Raw genomic sequence first — 25410 nt, 5'->3', positions numbered from 1 at the left:
TACATTTGGACTTTCTGCTCAGGAAACAGGCACAGGACAAACAGGGACATCACTTACGTTATCCATACATTTTAAAGATAGGTCTTGATAATTACTGAAGTGATGTAACACATTTCCAGATATATGCCAAACCATTTCCCAAAACATACCTGAACAGTCATTTCCAACACTTGCACCCAGCCACCAGGGAGCAGGGATCACCAAAGCACACGTTCTACAAATGTTACCAGAGACACTACAGACAGTGTCAAAATGTCACTGCCGACAACTGAATCAAAATCCAGCCAGCGGACAAACAGTGAGAAAACAGAAAGAGAAGGGAAAATGAAGAGATGCCTTCTGAAGTATTTGCCTCATATGGAATTGGTTAGATAAGCACGTATTTTAGTAATGACAGAACTGTCTAATTTATGCTTGAATCAGAGGGAAAAATTATTTCTATAACATCCATCAAAACAGGAATACTGTAGTAACACAGTGTTGAACATAAACGGCACAGAGGGGGTAAGCTGCATCTCAGCTTTCTTTCATCTGCCTTTCATCCATCTTTCAGCTTCCTCTCATCCATCGTATACTCCTGATAGTTCTGCAGCAGGGCCAATACGCTGCCAACACTTTTCAAAGGACAAAATAATTAATTAGGACTTACATCTACATAAAAACAAAAGCTAACCCAATTGAGTTCACATTACAATCTGTAAACTTAAGGCCATCATACATACTTAAGGCCAATAGAGCACCTAAAATCTCCTGCATATCAACAAAAATACATATTTCATGACACATCATCAGTTCTTGCAGAATATTTTGGCCATGTGTTATTAAATTGCTGCTACATTTCTCTAAGCAGACAAAATCAACTCCACACAAAAGCATGTGAGAGTAACATCACTTATGACAGTCTCTTTTATGTTCCCGAGTTATTTAGAGAGGAAAAAAAATATATTTGAAGTGAAACTTCAAACAATGCAACGAAGACTAAGACCAAACAAAACTCTGTATCCCCGTGCTATGGGAAGACTCTAGTCCTGCAGCAACCTATCAACCTATACTATGGGGCAAGCATCTCACCACTGCTTTACTCTAGCCCAAATCTATCTTTCCACAAAATCAATAATCATCACCAACTCAAAAGCAAACTGTGGTCAAATTTTTCAATTGGTTTTCAAGGACAGTAAATTAAATCCATCAGTTCTCAATCTTAAGCCATTTACTGAAGGATCTACTTCTAAAGGTAGTATTAAAGAACATCTAAAATTAAAAAAACCTGTTTATTTGCATTTCCAGTACTTTTTTTAATATTAGAAATATAGTATTGCAGTCTAGTCTGACTTTGTTATATATATTGTGCACCTGTATGTTTCTCTCAGTGGACAGTAAAACCCCATAACTTTTCTTTATATTAAATAGCATTTTCACTGCAAGGTGCTTGAAACACTTCTATCCATGGAGGAGAACTACTTCTATCACTGAAACATAGAACTATTTCCATCAATGAAATACAGGAGATACTTACCACACAAAGCAGTCAGGACAGACATTAAACGAAATCAGTCAGGCATATGGTCATCATTCTAACTCCTGTTTCACTAAAGCTTTACTCCTACTTGACAGACCTTAGGATCTACTGATAACACATGTAGCCAACAGCTGTTTTGTATCTGTGCTGAGCAAAAGTACTCAAATAGCCCAGTGCTTTGATGTGGTCTTCTGATCTTCTATTTCAACAGCAACCAAGAGAAAGAGTGCCATCTACTGCATATTGAGCAGCTCAGCCAAATTCTGGTATCAAACATTTCAAGTTCATTTACTCGTGTGAAAAGTGAAACCAAGCAGCAGCCTAAACCAAGATCTGTTTTGCCTCCTCATTCACTACTCTATTACTATCGCAGTTGGACTCCCAACACAGATGCAGTATAAGCCCTCTCCCATTCTACTGCAGAGCTTTTAAAGAAATTAGCTGACTTACATTAGGCTTGAATCCTTTCAATTAATTTACTGCCATGAACTCCATATACCATTTCCCCGCCCCCCATTTCTTAAGAAATTATTTAATACTTACCAAGAAACAAGACGATCAGTAACACTATTATTGTAAGGAACATCTTGTTCCAAAGAACTGCCATTTTGCTCCATAGAGGAATCATAAAAATCTTCTGCCATCTGTAAAATAGCATTGTGTTATTCAAAAATAATTAAACACTAAAAGAAGAGCATAATAACCTCACAGAAGAGAGCTTTGTTATTGATATGAGACTTATGTAAGGTGTCTAAACAGATGCTTTAATTGCAATAGAATTTAGATATACGTAACTTGTCCAACAATCCAACTTGCTTGTCTCTCTTTTGTTTCTTGTCAATACAGGCAAAGACAGTTGGTTCAACTTGAAAACTTCTCACATGATAGCAGGTACTCTCCAGATAGGTTTTATTTTAGCTTTTACTTTGGCCAGCATTACTTTGTGTTCAGTCCTGACTACAATAAACTCAGGGATGGGGTAAAGACTGTAAACCCCATTCCATCATTTTTATTTCTACCCACTTAAACTCCTCGTTGCCAAATAAAATAAAAACGCTTCACGAATGAAGATCGTCTCTACCATCCTTCTTCAGAAGGCTTAGCTTTTACATTGATGAATCTGAATAATTATACAGTACAAGGATTGTTATTACATTTTAACTTGCAAATGACAATAAAAGGACAAGTCTTGTGTTTATATTTTGTCAAATGTTAAAATCTCTTTCAAGAGCATAAATTTGTTGGCTAAGGAAGCAACTTTAGAGGCCCAATGGTGGTTAATATCCACTTAAGTGATTCTCTGAGGTATGACCTTAGACCAACTACACTGCCAAGTTATATTCAGGCTAAAAATAAGATCTCTTTACGGCAAAGTCTTCCTATGTTACCTTTTCATGCTTATTTTCCTCAACAAGTATTGACATTCACATTTATTAAATGCTGCATTTCCTTTTGGTGACAGAAGTCACACAAATGTAATCCTTCCAAATTACAATACTGGCCACCACTACAGATGTACCACACTTGGCAGTACAGTTCTGTCTTTTTGCATACTTGCATTTTATATTGTTAATTTACTTATTCCCCAGGAACTTAAAAGCTTGTTAGCAAATTTGAAAAGCTGTTCATTATCCAAAAAATGTGCAGGCACAAAAGAGGCAATCTGTTTGAAGACTGACAAGCAACTAAATCAAAACTTTAAAGAACAGCAGTTTCACATCTGTCTTTAATCATGCGTGCTTTACTGCTCTGACAGAACCAGCTCCCAGGCCACCAAGACGTGCAAGGCAGAACTGCTGCCCTCTGGTACTGTCACAGCAGCTAAATCTAATCTTTAACCCCACAAGATTCCTGTGACAGTTTTGTTAACAAGATAACGGAACATGTCACATAAAGGATAAAGCTCTTCCACTCTTTCAGAAACCACTGTTCAAAGGAATAGCTGAATGCCACCAACCAAGGGCAAAAATCTATCCTTTATATATAATTAAAAACACTGTGTTTACTGCTTGAATAAATTTTGGTAACACTGCAGGTTACGAATTTGCTTTTCAGCCACAAAGACTGGATTCAAGCCCTATTTATGTCGTAAGTGAAACCTATTTCAATACTCCAAATGTACTGTGCATGTGTCATCAGCCTGCAGAAATTCTTGCAGCTAGTTTCCTCATCTAAGCCATTAATAAACTGATGATTACAACTCCCATAATACTTCTCCCTTCTTAGATACAGTTGCACCTTTGATTGGAAAACAACAGAAAATACAAGAACTCAATAATCTATGTTGAAATGCTGAACTCCTCACAAGCCAGCTTATTTTAGATTTTAGAACAGTTTCAACTTCTTAAGTTGAGGAGACATAACAAATCACTGATAACAGCTGTGGATGATTCAACCATTTTGAAGACCCTCCCACAGGTTTAAGCAGTTAAATTTAGACTCTCCACAGTACAGGGTTTTGTTTTAGGTTGTTCCTTAACATATTGCAATAAAAGCTGCATTCTGCATTCCAAATATATCTAAAGATGCAGAAAAACAATCATGTAACAATTTTTACACAACACTGAGACAGTAGCAATTTTTTTTTTTTTAAAAAAGCTGTATGGTTTTATCCTACTTGGTTTTTTCAGGTTGTTTTTTTTTTTTCGAATTACTGATATTCTGGAAAGAAATCTTAACGCTCTTTCTCTTGCGTCTTGTAGACAAGCTAGCTTTCTTTATTTCTTATAAAGAAAAAATAACATTACCAAATTTGAAGAGCTACTTAGAGGAAATAATCTTAAGATTGTAAGCCAGGCCTTTGTATATAGTAAGAGTAATTAACACATTTTGTTTCTTCCCCTTACTAAGGGCATTTATTTTACAAGAATGAACTATTTTTCTTAATGTTTGTGTTGTGCTCCAGAAGTGTTATTATTTTGTTAATTTATATATAAGTTTCTAGAGGCCTTTATTTCAGTAGTCCCGAACTTTTTGCATCAAGCTGAAGTCTGCAGTTTTTAAAACAAATGATCACAAATTTCTTGCAGCCCTTACACATGCTGCATGCGGTTAGCTTTGAATATCAGACGTCTCTTATCTGTTCAGCAGCCACAATGCCTAGTGCACACAGAAACGTTGTAAAGCTGCTCCTCACAAACTTGGCAAACAACTGAAAAGGCTGCACCGTCCTCTCATTTCTTACTGAGCTCACAGCAAGGGAAGCCAGATGCTCTCCTGTATCCTGGCTGCTCCAAAAACCCCTGAAAGAAGACTGGGAGATGACTTCCCACTTGCTGAAGCAAAGCAATGGGGCTCATCCTGGGAACCCCAACTGCTGCTCGGATGAATCAGCAGTGTGTGTAAAGCAAACATAAAGCTCCTTGAAAGAGGCTTATGGTTCTTGAAGCTCCTGACGTTCAAGTCCTAAACAGCATTCCTTCAGCTTAGTTCACTGCTAGTTTAAGATGCAACAACAGAACTCGGCGTTTATAAACACAAAAATGTCAAATAAACCCTAACCGGTGAGCTGGGGCTGCCCAGCACCCTGAAGTCCTACCTCAGCGGAGAAATAAACGGCAGGCAGAGCACGAGAATTACTCCTATTTCACCGTACAGAAAGGTGGCAACTGCCGTCCACTGGAAAGTCATCGTCCCGGCGGGCCTGCGGAGGAAGGAGCGGCTCAGGCGGGCCCGCGGCGCCCCCGCCAGGGCGGCTCCGGCAGCCGGGCCCAGGCTGCCTCGCGTTGGGCCACGGAGTTTCAACGGGAAACATTTTCAAGTAACTTAACCGCAGCCCCCCGGCCGGGAGGCGGGGAAATGGGGAACATCCCTCTGTACTGACTTCCCCTCCCGGAACAGCCCCTGGGGCAGAGCCCGTCCGCCGGGGGAGGGAGGGAGGGAGGGAGGTGGGGACTGGGACCCGCACCGCCACCGCGCCCGGCTCGGCGGGCAGGGCAGGGCCCGCCGGAGGCAGCCCCCCCCATGAGGAGACCGCAGCCCCGCGTGTGCCGCAGGCCGACGCTCCTTCCCACCGCCCCCGCCAGCTCCCGCCCCTAAGCGCTGCCCGCCGCTCCCCCTGCACCGCCGGGGAGGCCTGCGCCGCCCCGGGCCCGGCCCGTCCCCCCTCGCCGGCCTTCACAACCTCCTCCGCGCCGGCGCCCGGCTGAGCCTGATGGCGGCGAGCAGCTCTCGAAGGGGCGGGGAGCCGGGGTCCTAGTCTGGGCGAGCGGGACGGGGCGGGCAGTGAGTGAGCCGGTCCTTCCCGCCGGCGCCCGAGGGGCGGCGGCGCTTGGCGAACGGGGCGGGAGGGATGTGGGCCGGGGCGGGGCGGGGCGGAGTGACAGGCCGGCGGCGGGGGCAGGGCGGGGAGCCGGGGGCGGGGCGGAGGCGGCCGCCGTCCCAGCTGGGAAAGGTGCGGGCAGGCCGGAGGGGAGGGTCCGCTCTGGTCCGACCCCGGTGGAGCGGGAGGCTCCGCGCCGTCCGCCCCGCTCCCCAGAGGCTGTCCTTGGCCATCGGCCCGGCTACCCGGGCTCTGGCGGAAGGCAGGCATGCAATAACGACTGCTGCGGGGGTTGTGTGGGGCAGCTGGAGAGCCGCGTCTGACGGTAGGCGTGGATTTACTGGGGCACCACACCTCTGCTGGAAAATGCAGGGATCTGCACGTTGAGAAAGGTTAAAATTAGGATCTTTTTCACACTTAGGGAATGGTTGTAAGCATTTTGCTGCGGGATCTTGCTGTGATCATCCCACTGTGCCATGACTTGAGCTTATTTGATTGGGGACTTCAACTCTGCTATCTAGCGTGCTCATTAGTTTCTAAAGTTCAATTAAAACAGATGCTGTAAATCTGTTTTCCCAAAGAAAATAGGCCCAGTATTCATAAAGACACCACAAATAACGAAACAACAGTCTCAAACACTGACAAACAGGCCTGTTTGGTCCTCATGAATAAAAAAATATTCCTTCAGAAAATCCTGTTCTATGTTACTGTCATGTACGGTGCTTTTTATTAGCATAGCAAGGCTCTGAGCACGTTATTTCCATGCCTTGGTACCTATTTTCCCATTTCTTGACCATCTCTTTTGGAACCCTTGTAACTCCTCTTCTTTGCCCCTGCATAACCCTCCCCTAATGACTTTTCTCTGTTGTTCCTAGTTTTGCTGTACCTGTACCCACCTTCAGTATTTCTGCTGCTGTTACTTGGGCAGTCTTGGCCTTATGTGGTGTCACTAAGGTACTGAGACGGTTATCAGGCACTCTTGGACCTGCGAAGTTCTAGTTCCGAAAGGACCTTCAAAACTACTCTCCAGCTATCTGTGCAGTTTGGTTGTTTTTCACATAACTCTCCCTCAACCACCGGTGAAATCCAGCTGTCCCTCCCAGTGCTATCTGCAGCTTTTGCCAGCTTCTCACACTGTTGCATGTCACGTCCAGCTATTTCACGTGCCATATCCAGGATCTTTCCGCACCCTGTTCCGTTAGCTCAGTCCAGGGCCCACTCAGCAGCTGACTGACTTGCCTGCAGCCCTCACAGCTGCTGCTGGTGGAAGAGGTTACCTTGTCTAGCTGGGCATCACCAGCCCTCCTGACACAGCTACCTGCTTTTGGGAATTCTGTCCCAATTAATTCCCATCAAAACGACATTAAATGCTGTGAATAGTAGCTCTTTGTTACTCTAATCCATTGGAACTGAAATGGGGTAGGAAGTTCTTGCATAAGCAGTTTTGAACGGAGTTTTTTGCAGCTGCTCACAGTCTGAAATTGTTTACAGTTAAAATTTCCCAAGTCTGTGGCCTGGGGATGGAGCCAGTGTGTTAACATTTTCCTAGCTGCTGCCAAGCAATATCTGGATGAAAGGTTATATCCCAAATAATTGTTTATGCATAACAAATATCAGAGAGCGACACAACCAGCCATTTCAATCCAATCTACACAGTGGAAACAGCCTGGGTTTTAAGAAGTATTTCTAACATGTTTTCATGAACATATTTAATCAGAAGCATAGACAGAACATAACCTGTTAGTATGCCCTAGTTATTACACTTTAGCATTGGTCTGCAGCCATCGTACTTTATTGAAGCTGTTAAAATGTTATTACTTTCTCTCCTTTACTTCCAGAGCAGTTTCCATTTCCAAGCTGCTTACTCACGTCTTACTAGCACTGCAGGCTGCCCTCCCAGGAGCCTAGCCTCACACTGACAGGGCTACGTTTGCACATCCCCACTGCCAGAGACTCTGAGTCTGCTTGTTCACTTCAGGGGCTTCATAAGGTCTCAGAAAGACTCACTCTGTAGTGACTGCTGTGCATTTCCACTGCAGCTGCTGCATGCTCCCCACCAACCTGGAATGTGACCAAAGGGACAGAGAGAAGCCTCCTGCAAACATCTGTGAGACCTCCCTTCTCCTGGTGAGTGGACTCTTCCACCCCTGGAAAGTATGCTTCTCACTGAAGTTGTAGAAGTCTGGGTTGTTGATCTAAGGCTGCCTATCTTACAGTGAACCACAGTGTGATAAATATGACGCCGTACAACATATATAATGGCTGGCTGCTTTAGGGAAAAAACTCATGAACCTAAAAACATTACAGTTAAAAGAAATACCTTCCTCTCCCACCAATAAGGTGACAAAGTATTCAGAACTAGAAATACGAAATGCCTGTGTATTAGAAGCTGGTTAGAGGACAGAAATCTGACTAATTCTCTGCTGAAAGAAAGGTAAAGTTCAAACTTGTTCCATTCTAGTTTGGCTTGCACAACAGCTGCCTCATGATCACACACTGCATTTGCCGAATCGTCAACCCAAGATACAGAAGAGACCTCAGAAACAGTAGGGAATGCACAGGCTGCATGAGGGAGCTGGGGTTATCTCAGCAGGGTCAAAGTTGCAAGAAAGTAGAAGTATTATGAGAATATGGCATTGTTGTGCAGAGTGGCTTAACGTAATGAGCTGGATTGGTTACAGGAGGCAAAGGACCTACAATAGGAAACAAAACTTTGTATCTTCTGTTACTTGCAGAATAACTTTTAAAAATTTGAAAACAGAAAGACTGAGTACCTGGTGATATTACAAGTAACATATACAGGCAAGGAATACATCTAGTGGCTTTAAATTGGAGATGAGAATTTTCTCATATTCAAATGGCTTATAATGAGAAATATGACCATATCCTAAAACAACACTGGAAGTTAAATAACTAACTCCCATCTTTAGCAATTTATGTATATTTGAACAGTATGGCTGTTCAGAGTATGGCTTCAAGACTCCAATTTTGCAGTTTATTCTACATCAACACAGTGATGTGTGTTCAGATGCATACAAAATTCACAAGGGAAGAAGGTCTGCAATTTGTTTCATCCTCAGAAAGGGATGATAAACTTCTGTTGACTTTTATGATGCATAATTGGCCAGATCAAGAACTCCTTAATTACTAGTGATATTAACAGCAACCTAGGTCTGTACTTCAGGCAGTAATCTCTATGATTGATCTCACACAGGCACAACAACTGCTGCCTTCAAAATCATCAAGTATTCAGTTCCAAAATAGGTCAAGGTATTTCAAGTCCTCTAAAATTCAGTTTCCCTGCTATTATGGAAAAAAAACCCAAACAAAAAAAAGCGCCTTGCATTTGTGTTATTTGATTATAATAAATAACTTTTTCTTCTCTGCTCCCGGTGGCTAATGGGACAGTTCACAGTAAATAGTAGTTGCTTCCCAAATGATAAAAATCTTAAGAAAATGCTAACACAGGGCTTGGTTACTACTTTCAAGAATCCCATTCTTCTAGAACTCAGTTGTATAGTTTTACTTTTCAATTTTGATGCAGAAGGCTGGAGGCATTTTCAGAGCTGAGGAGAATTGAGTATTGCACTATAGATGGATGAACTTGAGACTGGAAATTCAGCAGTACAAAATACAATGTCATGCAGTTGGGAAATAAGAACTTTTGCTGTAAAACTAGGAGCTCAAAAATTACATGACGACTATTAGTTGAGGAAAAGTGAGGCATTAGAAAGAGAAGTATTAACTGCAGAAGACATTGCAGAGGTTTTACCTGGAGTGCTATACATAATTGTGCTCATGTCAAGAAAACATTACAACCCAGAAGAGCGAAAAAAAATAGTTGTCTGAAGGAACGGAGAACCTATCGCACCAAAAAAGGTTGTAGAGATTATCTCAATTAGCCTAGGACAGCAAAGCATGTCTGTCGTTCTCCATTTGTTAAGACATCAGGAAGGTGACCATATCAGAAGAGTTATGTAACTTTGGTGTCTTAAATAATGAACTAGACTTGATGGTGATGCCTTTCAAACTGTTGTTCCTATGTCTACATCAGACCGTATTCACTATGAAAGATGGTCAAGTCTTCTACGCCATTGCATTAAAAGAATTGTGAGAATTTAGATATATAAATGATTAAAAGATTTAGGGAGTAGCATCAAAACCAACCTCCCCTCCCCCAGGTTGTCATAGTTTATAGTGTAATAAAAAAAATTACAGTTGTATACAAAAGCAAGTAATTTATTTAGAAAATTTAGAACTATTCACTTGTATATTCATAGAAGTATCAGAGTCAGAAAACTAAGCAATTTCTGGTATGAATTTCTGTGTAAACTTATAAAGAAAGCAAATTATTTGATTACAAATAATTGTACTGCACGGATTTGTGAAATTTCCCTTGCAGAACAAATGCAGCTGGTGTATAATGTTATTATCTTGTTCTAATTTTCACTATTTCCCTCCTATACGAAGATTCAAAGCCAAGTGGCTGTCATGCTTTGATAAGCAACATGCCAGCAGGCAGAAAGGACTGCAAGAGCCCCACTGAGAGAATCTGTCAGCTTTTCTTTGACCTATAAAGTTTTGTTTTGGTAGATGACAGGGATTTAATCTTTTATATAATTATTATAAAGTATATAAAACTGAATTTAGTTAGACTGAACTTTCAAGTCTTGTAATTTAGATTCAGCTGTTTGTACCCAGTGTAAACTATCTCTTCATTTTACTCTTTCCGTCATCATTTATCTATTCCAGGTTTCTTTCACTATATGAAGTGTGGAATTTTTCTGAGTTGTAAGTAAGTTTAGAAAGTTTTAGTTTGCAAAAGGAACATCTAATTTAAAAGAAGATACTATGCTGGGCTTCAAGGCCTCACAGCAAGTCTTTAAGCTTGAAAAATCTACTCAAATTTAGAAGTACAGTTTATGTCAGTTAAAGCAAAAAACTTCTATAATTGCTCCCTGTGTATTCTTTTGGTCTGAAATACTTGGTATTATTTATGAGTAGTCCTGATTTTACGAGGTTTCACATAAAAAAGGCCCTAGTTTTGCAAATATATTGCTGTAAGCAATTGTCTGGTGAAAAAATAAATTACTCGAGTCTTAAAATAATCAACCCTCTGTGTAGCAGTGCATTGTAAATAGAATTCCACATTTGTGGAATCTGGAATATTTTCTGGAGTGAAAAATGCTGACATAAAAATACTAAAAATATAAAGTATCACCCTGATCATAATGTTACACCATGTTGAAAATACTTACACAATATATGAATGTGACTAGTAAGCAGGAACCAAATTAAACAACATATGGACAATTGCAAAATACACGTTTACATAGAACTTATATACTTTAAGTTAATACACACCATAATGGTCATTCAGATAATCTAGTACTGCTGAGGTACTTGACAAAACATTAAAAACTTTCTTTTCTTGTTTTGAAGTTATGCGTTCCATCATGTACATTAAGTGGTGATGAAAACATGTAAAAGGAGTTCCGTGCTCAAGAGCAATGTCAACCCAGTCCTGGATGCACTTCAAAGGCGTCTCTTCATATCCTGAAAACATAGCTGGATTTGCTAAGAGTCCTCTAGCCACCATTATACCTTCAAATTGGAAATTAAAGCAGTAAGTTATATGATAGATAAATTTTACATTAAATCTTCCTGTAGATTTTGTATAGCACCCCTTAGGACAACCACACAAATCTTACAGACAAGTAATGGGAGAACAACAGGGATGAGTATTATAGCTATATCAGAGAAATCCATTTAACAATCCAAACCCCAGAGTACCTAAACACCTGTCAACACATTCCACTTGATGACATATCCTTCCAGAAATTTTGAAATGAAACACAGGACACAGAAGCCCTTCTTCCCTACTTTTGAAACTGCTATTCAATAGTGTTTTGTTTTTATTTGCTACACACATACAAGCCTGCCTTTTTAACATAAAATTACGATAGAAAGATAAAAAGGTAGTAATATGCTAAATTTAGTTATTTTTAGTGCAACTCCGCTGATTCACTGACTTAGAATCCTTCTTCCAGTAAGAGCTCAGTGTCTCAACTACGTAAATCTCAGGGCTCTTGATCTGCAGTAAATCTTTCTGAACAAGCCAGTGTATTTGCAACTATAATCCCAAATTGTCAGATAAACCCATGCAAGTTCTATTGTAATTTTTCTGCAATTAAGGGATTCTGTTTTCCTGCACTGTCAACATATTATCTATCATACTTAGTCTCTTCTTAAAAAACAGGATGATCAAAAATGATAAATTTCTTCAGCTGTTGCGCATGACAAAAAAAATGATGCTTTATATTTTTATTATTCAAGAAAGTCAGCTGGGCTATGAGAACATTCTTGTCTGTTATGTATTTCCTTCCTGCTTTGTATTTTTGGGGAAAGTCACCATAGCAGCTTGGTGACACTAGTTTTTGTTGTTGCTATTAAACACCAATAGTGTCAAAAGAAACCTGCCACATGAACTTTTCCTTATGACACTAGCTACTCTTCTCTGTCCTGTTATTCTCTATTTGTAAGATCCAAAGTATGTAGATACATATCACCTCTTCAAAACACATACTGAATTTCCATATTGTCCTGAAACGATAAACAGTTGCTGGAATCTACTGTGACTAATAACTGCAGGGCAATCTGTTACCCCAAAATTTTACCACTGAAGTGTAAGACAAGGTAAATACATACAGATCTGAGTGCAACGCCTCACTGTGTCCTTGAAGCTAACCATCTCAAATGTTAAGTATCTGGCTTAACAATATTTCCTTTTTCCGCCATATTCTTACTACAAAAAATCTGCTCCCATGTGCAGGAAGTAGAGATTTCCAAGTGGAAGTTTACAGTTCTTTAAAAGATGATCAGCTCCATAAAGAGACAGAATGAATGTCTGAAGGTTCCCCTGAACTCCACTACTGAGTGATGAGATAGCATAATTAAGCAAAGAGCTTTTGTAATTTGCCTCTGAAATCATTATTTGTGGCTTTGGATAACAGTGCTCTAGTGCTCTGATGATCACAAGTGATACTGTTTATGAGTTTATAAGGCATCTAAAACATCCTCTTTCATTTGTCTCCTCAAAGAGTGAAAAGCACTCCAACCATGTCCTCCACTTAAAGACAAAATAAATACTTTGAAATCTGATTTGTAAGTTTACTTAGAAAATAGAGTATGTTTAATCTTACCATCTGCTCCTGTCAAGTGATGAACATTTTCAGCATCTTTTAAAGTTTTAATGTCTCCATTAGCCACAATAGGTATAGACATGCTTTGTTTAATTATTTTAATTGCATCATAATGTACAGGCTGATGTCTTTCTTCTACACTTCTCCCGTGCACTGTAATCCATGAAACTCCCGTTGCTTCAGCTTTTTGACACAGGTCAACTGTTCTTTTTAAGTCCTCATGGATCCTAAAGTTCCAAGGAATAAAAACATTATATAGTAAGTTACCTGAACTGTATAAAACGCCTTCGTCCCTAAGGAGGAGTTACCACAGATTTGTGTAACAGTTTAAATAAAGAAAATATTACTGTTGGAAGCTAAAGAGTTTTTTTTTTAATAAAGACATATGAGTTTAATGTATTGAAACCACTATTTAATTTAGCATTTCCCAGTTATATCACATCTCTGAAATATACATGGTAAATTTCATAGAGATTGAGCAAGGGTGCTCAAACGATTCAAAAATAAACATCATTATTTTGCATATTTTGTGAAAAATATCTGATTTATACTAGTTCCCCTTTCCTGAAGGATTGCAAACTGAGTTGAAACTTAACTGACAAATATGCAAAAGCCACATGGGATGTGTGGATGAATAGCAGACGAAGTGGTACAAAGCAATGCAAAGCAACAGTTTAGTGAAGTTTAGAAAGCGATGAAGGGAAGCAGGATGCGTTCCTTACAGTAGCTGTGGGGACCAGTTCCCAGTTTTGTTACCCTTCCCTTTATAGCCAACAGTAGCTGTGGCTCTGGCCTCCAACAAAGTAAATCCTTGTGATGATACAGACTATGCACTGCTTTGCTTTTATGGAACCCTAGACCTTTTAACTTGTATTCTCATGTCGCTTGGATTGCAAGAAAACTCCAGCATCAAGTGTGTTATCTGAGTAAGTAGTCAAAGGCTGTGCTGGTTCTACTATTTAAGTTTGAGATTACTTGCCCTGGATATTCTTTCACCATCTGGGGTCAAAAAATCTCAGCAGTCTTCACATGTAAGGAAATCATTATAATGTGTAGTATCACATTAACAGAATTACATATATTATAGTGTAACTATTACACTAACGTGTTTCTTTAAAAAAAAATAAAAGGATTCTTCCATGTACCACAAACAGCACTTAAGTTAGACTTACCTTATTTTAATAGACACTGAAAATCTAGGGTTGTCGATCTGATTCCGTACATGTCTCACCATATCTCGAACAAGCTCCGGTTTATTTATTAAGCAAGCACCATAACCTTCTGCCATTGCCCATCTTTAAAAGAAAAAGAACATTTGTATTCTACATTTGAAAAAATGCAGATCAATTTCAGTCAAATACATCAGTTTCTTTCCTTACGACCTTTAGAATGTGTGGTTGAGTAAACAGAGGTAGTACTGGCTGTAGATCAATGATTTGTTTGCAGTTTGACACCAGCTTTTAGATCCTGGTTCAGTCTCCATTGTGCTGTTAGAACTTTGGACAAGTTACTAATCTCTTCCAGTTCAATTTTCTGTCCACAAAATGGACTCACAAGGAAGATAAATTAACATTTAATCAACGATGGTTGAGATCACACATAAAATAAACAGTTTGATGTTTCCCCTTCCATTGGATCACGGATTTTCTTCTAAATAGAAAATGACTTTGGACTGAAAAGGAAGATTTTTGAAGTGCAAGTAAGGACATGGTTTCAGTAATAGTGTGTTTTCCCTCAACTGCAAAACACTTTATTTTGATTTGCAACAAATAACCTTTGCTTCCACTTAACAGCAGCAGGTTTTTCGTCAAACATTTTTTCTTAGAAAGGCAGATTAAGTGAACAAAGTTTTGTTACTTTGAAACCAGCATGCACAAGAAACAAAGGACTCAAATGTAAGCATATAATTTTGGCCTAAAAGGAACATACAGTTTGGCGTACTTAACTGTAGTTATCTTAGGAAAAAAATATACTTCCATTCCAAAGTCTCAGATCTCTCTGGAAAAGAATTTACTCAAATACTAGAATTTTAAGTCAAGACGACCTAATTAGAATAGACAAATTAAGTCTTTGCACCATAATATTATCTTTTGCTTTCCCACATTTATTTGTGAGGTCTTCACTTAGAAAAAGACTGCCTGACAAGCATATAATAAATGGTTCTCAATTGAACCAGTTAGCAAGAATCTTCGTTTGTGCATTACTACTCTGTTTCGCTGTCAAGACAAAATCTCTATCAATTTAAGTGAGAAGTAGGTCATTAATTCACTGTACTTATAAGCCTAATAAAAGATGGAAGAAATTCTTTTCAGCACTTTCTGAATAATATAATCTGTATAATTATATTTTAGAGACTATCCTTCACTTGCAGAAATCTGAGACATCAGGGATTTGCCTCGTTATTTTGGGAATTACCACATCATTTCTCAGAACACTCTCCAAATTATCTGCAGCAAGCTCCTTTTTTGGTAATGAATATTTAACAGCTGTTGAGAAAGGATGGACACTTCACTTCTGAGCCAACACTCAATATCTCAGAAATGAAACAAGGCAAGTTGGCAAATACACCTGGTTTTCCCAGCCTCACCATGGTGACAGGCATCTCAGAACATTCAGAAGAGTGTCTTGCCACATAGACATTTCTGACAGGTTAAAAAGCTGTTTCTCTCTCAAAGTCTATTTTTAAGTTAAGACAGGTATCACCATGAAAATGAAAACAAGCATTCTTTATTCTCAAATTATTTAATCATATTTACCCAGCTTTTTCAAAACTTTACCTCTGAGGACAGCCACAGTTTAGGTCTATTCCATCTGCAAAAGGACAGACGATACAGGCAGCATCACACAAAACCTGTGCTTCTTTAGCAGCAAACTGAACAATCAATGGATGATCACCTACTCCAATGAAAAGACATTTAGAGATTTAAAAAAACACAGAAAATAAAAAGAAGAAATTCTAAATTTTTAATGTTTTTCATATATTGAAAAGCTGTCTGGCCATAGTCCTGGGCAAGTGGTTCTAGGTGACCCTGCTTGAGCAGGGTGGGGCTGGATTAACATGGTCTACAGAGGTCCTTCCAAACTCAACTATTTTGTGATTCTGCGAGCCCTGGATCACAAATAAATAACGGTAGCTGACCAGTCATCTATCAAGAGAGGTGAGAATTTGGACAACCATATGTGTCCTAGATGGTTGCTGGCTCAACATATACTTTTTCTGACTGAAATTGGTCAGATGCTTATGTTTCACAAAGATGATATATGAAACCAACTGTTTGTTATTTTTCAGCAGCCTTGACACTTCCCCTCCTAGCCTGCCCCTTCTTGTCTGCATGCTGCCCCTTTGCTGTGCTGACACGGCTGTCTGTGTTGCCAGGGGGGAAACTTGCTTACGGAACGAATCCTTCAGAAAGGAGCTAAATAACCCAAAAGCTTTGTGCTTCCTTATCCCAGCCCATCTTCTTCCTCTTCTGTGCCAACATGGCTGTTTTTTTATCCACAATGCGATATGCAGAGTTGGAGTGAGAACACGCAGGTAGAGGCAGCTTGAGCAGCTTTGTCTCAACTGGGAAATGAAAGTGTCAGTGCTCCTCAACTTGGGCCTGCTGAACTACTTGTGATTTACTAAGCCCCTGCAGAGAACCAGATGGTCACTTGGAACATGCTTTCCTCTTTTACAGCTACTGCATTACATTAAAGGCATCTAAAAATATCTGAAACAGTCTTAGCACTCACTTTCCATATAAACAATTGCTGCAATTAAGAGGAAGGGGGATATCTGAGCACTGATGAAAAGAATGATCCAACAAATGCACAAAGCAAGTGCACTTCTGGAACTGCAAAGACCACAAGTGCTTCTGAAGACTTTTCTATTTTAGTGGAAAATAAGTAGTTCTTGAAGTAGTGGAGCTTAAGTCAGAAAGGGCAGCAGTACCCTCTCAATCAAGCCAAAACACATCGAGAAGTGACCTGAAAATCCAGCAAGCAAAAAAAATCCCTTGCGTATTTTCAAAACAGTGTCCATTTAATACAGTGCTCTAGCTGAAGAGATTTATTTTGGAATACAGCTAATATTTTGGAATAATCCCACGCTCCTAGTTTTTTGGTTGAGCACTAAGTAATAAAAATACTGAATCTAGCCATGTTGAATTTTTTAGCAGCAGCCACAAAGAACATCTACCTCTATTTGAGAAATACACAACAAAGAAATATCAATGCCGGAGAAAATGGAAAACAGAAATTGCAATTGTAGGCTCCAAACCTACTCCACTAATTAGAAGACAAAATCCCCAAACAGCCAGGAAGTTAAACATAAAACTACAGTAAAATTTTACAACCTGTTGTGGAGCTACTTGTTAAAAGCATAAATGCTAATAATGTAAACACTATAATCTTGGCAAAGCTGTCTGAGGCAGAATGTTTCAGAGGCCTATAAAATTAAGGCCAGCATGAAAGAGGTGAATAGGGAAAAGACATTGTTTACAACACTATAACATTTCATTTTGTACCCCTTGTTACCAGGCAGCAAAGTTACAGCATAAAGGAGAATCTCCTCTTTCCCCATCGCTGCACTCCCCAAAATACACTACATATCTGACCTGTGGAACTTCAATGCCACAGGACGTTGTGTAGATCAGAAGTAAATTCAAAGGGGGCAGACTAGTGGCTCTGAGGAGCTTTGAGCCATGTATATTGTCAGTTATGTTCTTACTCATTTATTTTACAAAGAATTATTCATGCTTTTTAAAGTTGAATTCCACTAGTAAGAGAGACTACCTGTGCTTCCCAATGTGACTTTTCTCTGTAACTGCTCTGTTCTGTTTGAATAATGCACTGTAGTAAACAGCCAGTGCTAAAATAATGAAATTTACTTCCCCTTGCTGTTACATACACTTATGAAACCACAAATTCAGTGTCTGAAAGATTAAATCATCAACACTTCATAGATCCTACACGACAATCTTAGTAGGCATGTTAGCAGCACTCTCTTCATTCCTTCAGTTGCAGCCTATGCTTTTATGTTCCTTGTTACACTCTCTTGCTGCAGCCACTTCATGCCAGCAGATCTGTAGTTATTGTCACCTCTGCCCACGTATTTCATACCACTTTTCTCTTTTGCTTTGCAGCCAGGACTCTGTACAACTCTTATACTCCTTCTTTTTGTGTGTGTTGTGGTTATGTTTCTGTACCAATGCCTGAAGCCTTGCTTCTCCCCATCAAACCTAGCCGTGCTTCAACTTCCTGTCCTCTTCTTGCCTCTTTATCACCCTCTCATTATCTCAGGGAATCCACCAACAGCCCCTTTCACTTTCCACACCAAGCTAATCTGAAACCCTGCTTCTTTTATCAGTCCTTGATTCCATTGTATCAATGTCTAGTCTATTAATTTTTTTGTCTTTAGCAACCCTCTTATTTTGTTAGAGACCAGAAAACTTTTCTGGGCAAATGAGTTAAGTGTTCATCTCTGAAACACACAAGAAACAGCAATTGCTGGGAAAAGAATCTTAGTACCATCTCGTACTGGGTCTGGCTGGGATGGAGTTAATTTTTAAATTTATTTAAAGTTTATTTACAGCAGCCTGTATAGTGCTGTGTTTTGGATTTGTGACAAACCAGTGCTGACAGTACTTGCACAGTGTCAAAACTTTCTCTTTTTCTCACTCAGCAAATAGATTGGGGTGGGCAAGAAACTGGGAGTGGACACAGCTGGGACAGCTGACCCCAAACTGGCCCAAGGAATATTCCATACTGTGTAATATCAAGCTCAGCAATAAAACTGGCATGGTAGGGGAAGAAGAAAGTAGGCATTGATCTGCTGGTGTGAGGTGGAAAGCAATTGCCTTTGCATAATTTGTTTTTTTCTACTTATTTCCTTCGCTTATTAAGCTGTCTTTATCTTGACTCATGAGTTTTTCTTGCTTTTGCTCCTCCTATTCTCTCCCTGTGCTGCTGGTGGGTGGAAGAAGAATGAGTGAGCGGCTGGGTGGGTGCATTGCTGCTGGGCCAGCTATGTGTAGTCAACCACTACACACCTAATCAGTTCGGAGGCCCTGATTTCAAGTGGAGACAAGGTTTTCCAGTATTTAGTTTGACACACTATCACTGGAACGTGCTTACTCTCACCTAAAATATTTCTATGGTTTTACAATCAATCAGATATGGTATACCAAAATTGTTAACAGATGTCAAGTTGTGTGACAGACTTCATTCACTTGGCCAATTTGGGTTATCACCATATGAAACATTCTGACAAGGCAATGGTTTCTTAAAAAAAAATACCTTTGTTTGTTGTGAATTCACTGTCTCTAGCTTTCGCAGATCTCACAAAATCAGCTGCCACTATCATTGGTGTGTAACACAAATCGCAACTGTATTTCCTAACCAACGTTCTGAAAGCCAACCTGCAGACACATGAAAATTAAGAGATAAATAGTAAAGACATTGTTCTGATTAGCTATTCTAAAATGCTGTTCTGACATGCAGTACTGTGGGGATGTCCAAGTATAATCATATGATAAAACATGTCTCACGTCTATCTCCATCTTAAATAAGTAAAGGAGAAAAAGGTAATCATCCCTGTTTTTACAGTCAAGATAAACTTTGTCAGAGAAAATACGCTGAAACCATAGCTGACATGACAGTTACTTACTTTGAATAGCGGACCATAGGGGCACATATTTTTACAACTTGCCCAGAATGAAATAAATCCATGGGATCTTTTAGTTGGCATTGTTTACTTTCTACAATGTCACCGATCATGTATAATTAACAATCCTTTTAGCATCTGAAAAAACAAACAGTGTTTGCATGTAAGTAATTCAGCTCTTTCTCAGAAGCCATGCAGCAAGCATTAGAGCTTAAACTGGACTTGCTTTTCGGCAAGCATCCCGCAAGAAGTCCCTCACTTGCACAGTATCAGGAACAAGCCTTTTGCCACCACCAGCTATGAACACGGGCCCTGCGCCGGGCGCCCCTCTATGATTTGTCATGCCCCCCTTGTGATACCGTTGTGTTTTCATTCCTTACAGCACGGACCCGTCAGGCTGGCAGGGAGGTCTCCAGCCCACCCCTCAGCGCAGGGCCGGCTCCCAGGCCGCACCAGGGGCTCAGGGCAGCCCCTGCCCTGCCCCACAGGGAAAGTTTTTCCTCATGCCCGGAGAGAACCGCCGCTGCTTCGGCCTAGGCCCGCTACCTCCCGTCCTCCCGCTACAGGCCCAGCTCCCTCCGCCTCTCCCCGCACGGCGGGGGCTGCGGCCCGACCACCCTGGTCTGAGCTCGCTCCCGCTCGTCGGTGTCCTGCCGGGTGCCGGAGGAGCGGGCCCGAGGACCGCTGCGCTGCTGCCGCCACAGCCCGCCAGGCGGCCGCCACCCCCTCCGGGGGCCGGGCCGCGCTGCAGCTCCCGCTCGGCGCGGTGCCCCCGCCCTCCGCCAGGCCCGGCCCGCGCTCACCACGTGCACCAGCGCCCCGCCGCCGCCACTGCGCGCCCGCTCGCGGGGCGGCCCCGTTCCGTCGCGCGCATTCGCCATCATCGCCGCGCGCCGCCGCCCGGGAGTGACGCGCGGGTTCCCGGCACCTGCCAGCATGGAGGAGGCGGGGGCAGGCGGCGGCGGAGCCCCGGCCCCGGCCCTCGCCGAGCTGCTGGCGGACGGTGAGGCGCGGCGGGCGGGGGGCAGCGCGGCAGGGCCTGGCTGTGCCCCCAGCCTGCGGGCGGCCCTGAGGAGACGTGGAGGGTCCTTTGCGAGGGCGGTGTTGGGCAGAGCTGGTGCTCGGGGACGGGGCGAGGAGGGCGGTGAACCCCCGCGCTGTCAGGGCACGGGAAGCTTGGGCGGCGGAGGGTCGGCAGGCGCCGGGCAGTGCTGCCGCGCCCGCTGAGCGTCCCCCGCCCCGGGGAGGGCACCTCCCGCTGCCGGCGGGGGGGGCTTCATGGCGCCGTCCTGTGGGGTGGCGTGTTCGTCCGTGCTCGCTTGCTCCTAAAGGGAAAAAATGTGCGCTGAAAGGAGAGACGAAGGTGGTTGGTGATATTAGTATGCGCTGTCTGGAAAGTCGGGTCTTGCGTGATCCAAAATCATCAGTGCAGTGTTGTTAATGTAGTAGTTTATAAACCAATACCATTGTAAGAGTCCGGTGTGATTTCATGAAGTGCCACTTCTCAGCGATCTGAAGGTGACAGGTGTGTGTTTGGTTATGGGTACAAGCTCTACAGCCCCACCCTGGTTACACTGTAAAGTTTGAAAAAGAACGTGTTGATACTTTTTAGTGTGTTCTACTCAAGAAAAGGCTATGGGGAATAAAGGAACATGTGTCGTCTTCACCATTTACAACCCACCTCCAGTCATCAGCTCCAAACTAGTTTCTCTTGACTGTGGTCTCGTCTCAAATTGGTGTCTCATTTGTATTATGCGAAGTAGAGAACATATACTGTTAAATTTGGGGAAACTGAAGGTCAGAGAACTGTACTCCTTAGGTCCATAAATATTATTTAACTGTTTTGAAGTATGAAGATAAAATTTAAACTTTTTCAGAATGTTATGCCGACTTCTTCAGAGAAGATTTTGATGTGAAAGCTTACACTTCCCAGTCTATCCATCAGGCTGTGATAGCTGAGCAACTGGCAAAACTTGCCCAAGGTATTAGTCAGTTGGATAAAGAGCTTCATTTACAAGTAAGTTTAAAGCATACCTGTTATTTTGGGGTGGTTGATATAAACTAGTCAAAAGCTTAGTAACCTTATGGTCTTGGTACTTCTGAAATTGCCCAGTGTACTCTGCAAGCAGTAACTAAAGGTACAACTTGCAGCAAAGCTAGTAGTGAATCTGATTCTTAACTCAGTCAAGTCCACTCTTAACACTCCTACCAAGAAGCCATATACTGCTTTGTTTTCAGTTTCTGCAGCCAATCTTTATATACATGGAGGTTCCACTCTTCCTTGTAAGGATGTTCCCTGACTCTTCTCAATGGTCACGTCAGCTGTCGGAAACACTGGCCTGTGTTTTGGGATGTCAATTGTGAGAAGATAGGGAATGATTTAACTTGCACCTTTCAGCCTGTGCTGGAGAGTAGCCTTGGCTCCAAGGCTTTTCTTTAGCTGGGCAAATATAACCTATGGTAACACACCTTCACAAAGGCTTTTGAGTTTGGATAGTAGAAGGCTTTTTGGTAAGATCTACACAGACACCACAAATCCACAGTGGACCTTGCAATGAGAACACATGTTAAGTTTGTGTGTAGTTTCAAAACCTGCTTCCTCCCTCCCTCTGCCCCAATTGATAAATTCTTTGGGAACTTGTTTCTAAATGTCATAAATAGAAAAGAAAATATTAAAAACATGAATGTACATTATTACTGTGTGATTAATAAACATACATTTACAATTATTATATATGAGGGTGTGTTGAAATGTGATTGCTCTGCTGGCTTTAGTTAAGATGTCAGCTATGCTGCCATTACTGACCCTCTTCTTGTTCTGAGCTTGCCACTTTTGTGAATTAAAATATGTTCTGAAAACCTTTTAATCTTTAAGGTGTGGCTGCTTTTTCCTGTGTCTGCCTAATGTAGGGACAAAGATACTTCAATGCCTAAAGTAGGAACGATGATGATACATTAATATCCATTTCAAGCACACTTCCCCATTTTTCTGTGTTGATTTCTCTATTCTGTTTTTTTTAAGGTTGTTGCAAGACATGAAGACCTGTTGGCCCAAGCAACTGGAATTGAATCCCTGGAAGGTAAATAGCGTTATATTGTGCTTGCTACCTCTTACACTGGAGGAGGCACTTTTAATATCTGTGCAGGGAACGTCATTCATTGCCCAGCTTTGGCCCCTAATGTTAAGGCTACGGATCTTACCTCTGAGGAGTAACATGTGCAGCTTTGTTTGATGTCAGTAGATGGAGCTCCAGGGAGAAGATTTGGCTGATATTTCTCTGGTTGTAACTACCTTATAGGAAAACATATTTTGATAATCAGTTCTGAGAAACTTTAACAATCAAGTCTTTTTAACCTTTTAATATATTTTTCTAAATAAGCCTAACTTTGTTGTAACATTAGGTGTTACCTGTTGCCATAAGTACCAAATTTGTGCATGTTGCATATGCACGTGTTGCATAGTTTGCAAATCTTAACCAAAGAGGCTTTAACACATAATCTTAACTGCATTGAGATTTTTTTTTTTCCTAGTAAGGGGCTCCTAAGTTAAATACATACCTTTGTGTTATTCCACTGTTTGGGATCTGTTTTAACATAAACTGCTGACTTTCAAAGGCCTTACTTAGGAACCATTGAATCTGTATAGAAAAATGGTTGCAGTATATTGTTCTCGTGCCAGGAGCTCATTAGACCTGCCATTCTGCTCTTTATCACTTGCTGGGAACTTCATATGGTTTGGGGTTGTTTTTGCACAGAAAGGTATTTACCTCTGTAACATGCTAATTTGCATATACTATGGGATCCAAGCATATCCCTTTTTCCCCCTTTGATTTTGTAACTTGCTAAGTAATTTATCTTTGTTCCTTTTTCTGCTTCCAAGTTTTGGCATAATCAGAGGGTTTCTGGTTATTGACAGTTGTAGTATCTCCTTAGTCTTTGGAACTTGTTGGATACAGTATTAGATTGTTAGCATTTGCATAGAGGTATAAAAATAAAGAAATGCTAGTTTAATCTAACAATGGTAGCTCCCAAATAGCTTTTAAACAGTTGGAAATTAAGCATAGCGTCCTGGTTCGGCCCAAACAATTAGTTTTAGAGAAACCAAGGTCACTGCTAAATTCCTCACTGCTTACGAGTGAAGAGCCGAAGGGGGGGTCGCACCTGCAGGGAGGAGCAGACAGGGCAGGTGACCCAAGATTGACCAACGCGGTATTCCATCCCATACACATCATTCTCACTTTCCTATTTATCACTAACCCACTGCCTCCTGGAGGTGGGGCCCAGGAGGGAGGGACCCTCCTGTATTCCACTGATTGGTACCAGCTTTGCCAATTCTCCAGTTAAAAGCCTGCAGGTGTGATGGCAGGGGGAGCTACTGCATTTTCTCCTCTGCCTGTGCTGGGGGGGAGCAACTTTGCCTGAGGAGGATTTCCAAGCTCTCGATCTTGGTTTTGTATATATTTGTATATATTTGATTATTTCTATTATTACTATTATACTCTTTTTCATTACTATAGTTTATTAAAACTGTTTAACTTCCAACCTGTAAGTCTCTCTCCCTTTTCCCTTTCCCTTAGGGTGTGGGGGGGAGAGGGTTAACAGAGAGCGTCTGCCACTGGGTTAATAGCTGGCCCAGCTTTAAACTGTGACACATAGGAAGCCTGGAATCTATGTTCATCCCCCAAATAAAAAGTAGATAGGAATCTGTAGTCAATCTTGTGTTTGATAAGTACCTCCCAGTCATGATCTTCAGCAGTTTGTGCTCAGTGGAATTGTGTTTTCTGAAGTCATGGTTGTTTCTGAAGGCATTCCTTCCTAAAATTGCTCTGAGGAAAGAATAAAGTACTTCAACTATTCAGTTATAAACCACTTCTATAAGGCAAAGCATTGTAAATAATGCATGTTTTACAGCAAGTAACCCAAAGTAAAAATAAAATGTGAGTTATGTCAGATTTGTTGAAATTTCTCCATTTATTTAGGGTTGTGCTCTTTAAGAGGCCTTTTCTGTGTGTGAGCAAAGCAGAAGCATGCAGAGGTTCTAATCCTGAAAAGTATTTGGTACTTGAGACATCAGTAGAAACTTCAGTCTGCAGTTGCCAGGAAAATGAGAAGTCTATGCACACAAAGATGGTGGTTTAAGTTTTGCAAAACTTTCTTATCTTTGCCCTGCTTGTGCTGCACGTGATATATGGTCACTGTAGAGAAACACTGAGTCAAGACTCATAAGAAAAGGTGGATGTCAACAGAAATATTAATTATGAAGTTAGAAACACATGGCTCTTGGTATGTCTATCAAGAAAGTTAGCAAGTGAAGATTATGGAACTAATTCACAGCATGCACAACCATTTGGATGTGCAAAAGTGAATCTCATTAAATGTTTCAATTTGATATACCCAGCTTGTAGAATCCTTTATTTTTTAGGCCTGTGCACTTTTTAGTGGTACATTCATCTGGTACACATACTCTTTTCTGTCTATAGGTAGCTCAGTAGATATCTTGAGCTACCTGTTTAGCTCAAGATAGGCTAAATGGTATCATCCTGTATCTTATGCAGCAAAGGGAGAGGGTAGATTGCCTTTTCACCTACTCTTATTTTGCCTTCTGGCAAGGGGATTGCTGTATGCTTTATAGCAATGTCACAGTCATAGATGCAGCAATGTCATGCTACTGGCCCTCCCCCATTATTCCAATGTAGAGTAGAAAATTCGGCCTGTTTTGCTAACTAGTATCTCACTGTATCTCATATCTTCATCCTGTGACACGTGAGAATTGCATGCCTAC

At 41.2% G+C, this 25410-nt stretch overlaps 2 protein-coding genes across 6 annotated transcripts in view; one reads left to right on the top strand and one right to left on the bottom strand.

The window, feature by feature from the left end:
* The window catches only part of DUS4L (dihydrouridine synthase 4 like), a 38455-nt gene extending 17969 nt beyond the window's left edge, over positions 1-20486 (bottom strand). The window contains exons 1-8 of one of the 5 annotated variants that reach the window (XM_068400723.1): positions 20175-20370; positions 19632-19766; positions 19262-19383; positions 15760-15877; positions 14155-14277; positions 12970-13209; positions 5058-5150; positions 2063-2163 (exon numbers count right to left, since the gene is read on the bottom strand). In XM_068400723.1, the coding sequence (XP_068256824.1) occupies positions 2063-2163; positions 5058-5150; positions 12970-13209; positions 14155-14277; positions 15760-15877; positions 19262-19383; positions 19632-19741 (907 nt within the window). In that variant the 5' untranslated portion in view covers positions 19742-19766; positions 20175-20370. Of the gene's footprint in view, positions 1-2062; positions 2164-5057; positions 5163-5642; positions 5768-9759; positions 11385-12969; positions 13210-14154; positions 14278-15759; positions 15878-19261; positions 19384-19631; positions 19767-20017; positions 20371-20431 lie in introns of those variants that run through there. The other 4 variants (XM_068400721.1, XM_068400720.1, XM_068400719.1 and 1 more) reach the window with 4 other exon arrangements.
* Positions 20487-20529: 43 nt separating this feature from the next.
* Positions 20530-25410, top strand: part of COG5 (component of oligomeric golgi complex 5) — a 211658-nt gene continuing 206777 nt past the window's right edge. The window contains 3 exon segments of the mRNA XM_068400718.1: positions 20530-20631; positions 21506-21645; positions 22651-22708. Of these exon segments, the coding sequence (XP_068256819.1) occupies positions 20565-20631; positions 21506-21645; positions 22651-22708 (265 nt within the window). The 5' untranslated portion in view covers positions 20530-20564.

The sequence above is a fragment of the Nyctibius grandis genome, chromosome 5 (assembly GCF_013368605.1).
Source record: "Nyctibius grandis isolate bNycGra1 chromosome 5, bNycGra1.pri, whole genome shotgun sequence".
In the NCBI taxonomy this organism is placed as follows: Eukaryota; Metazoa; Chordata; class Aves; order Nyctibiiformes; family Nyctibiidae; genus Nyctibius; species Nyctibius grandis.
Note: the sequence above shows the minus strand (reverse complement) of the source record. Positions and strands in the feature narration are given on the sequence as shown.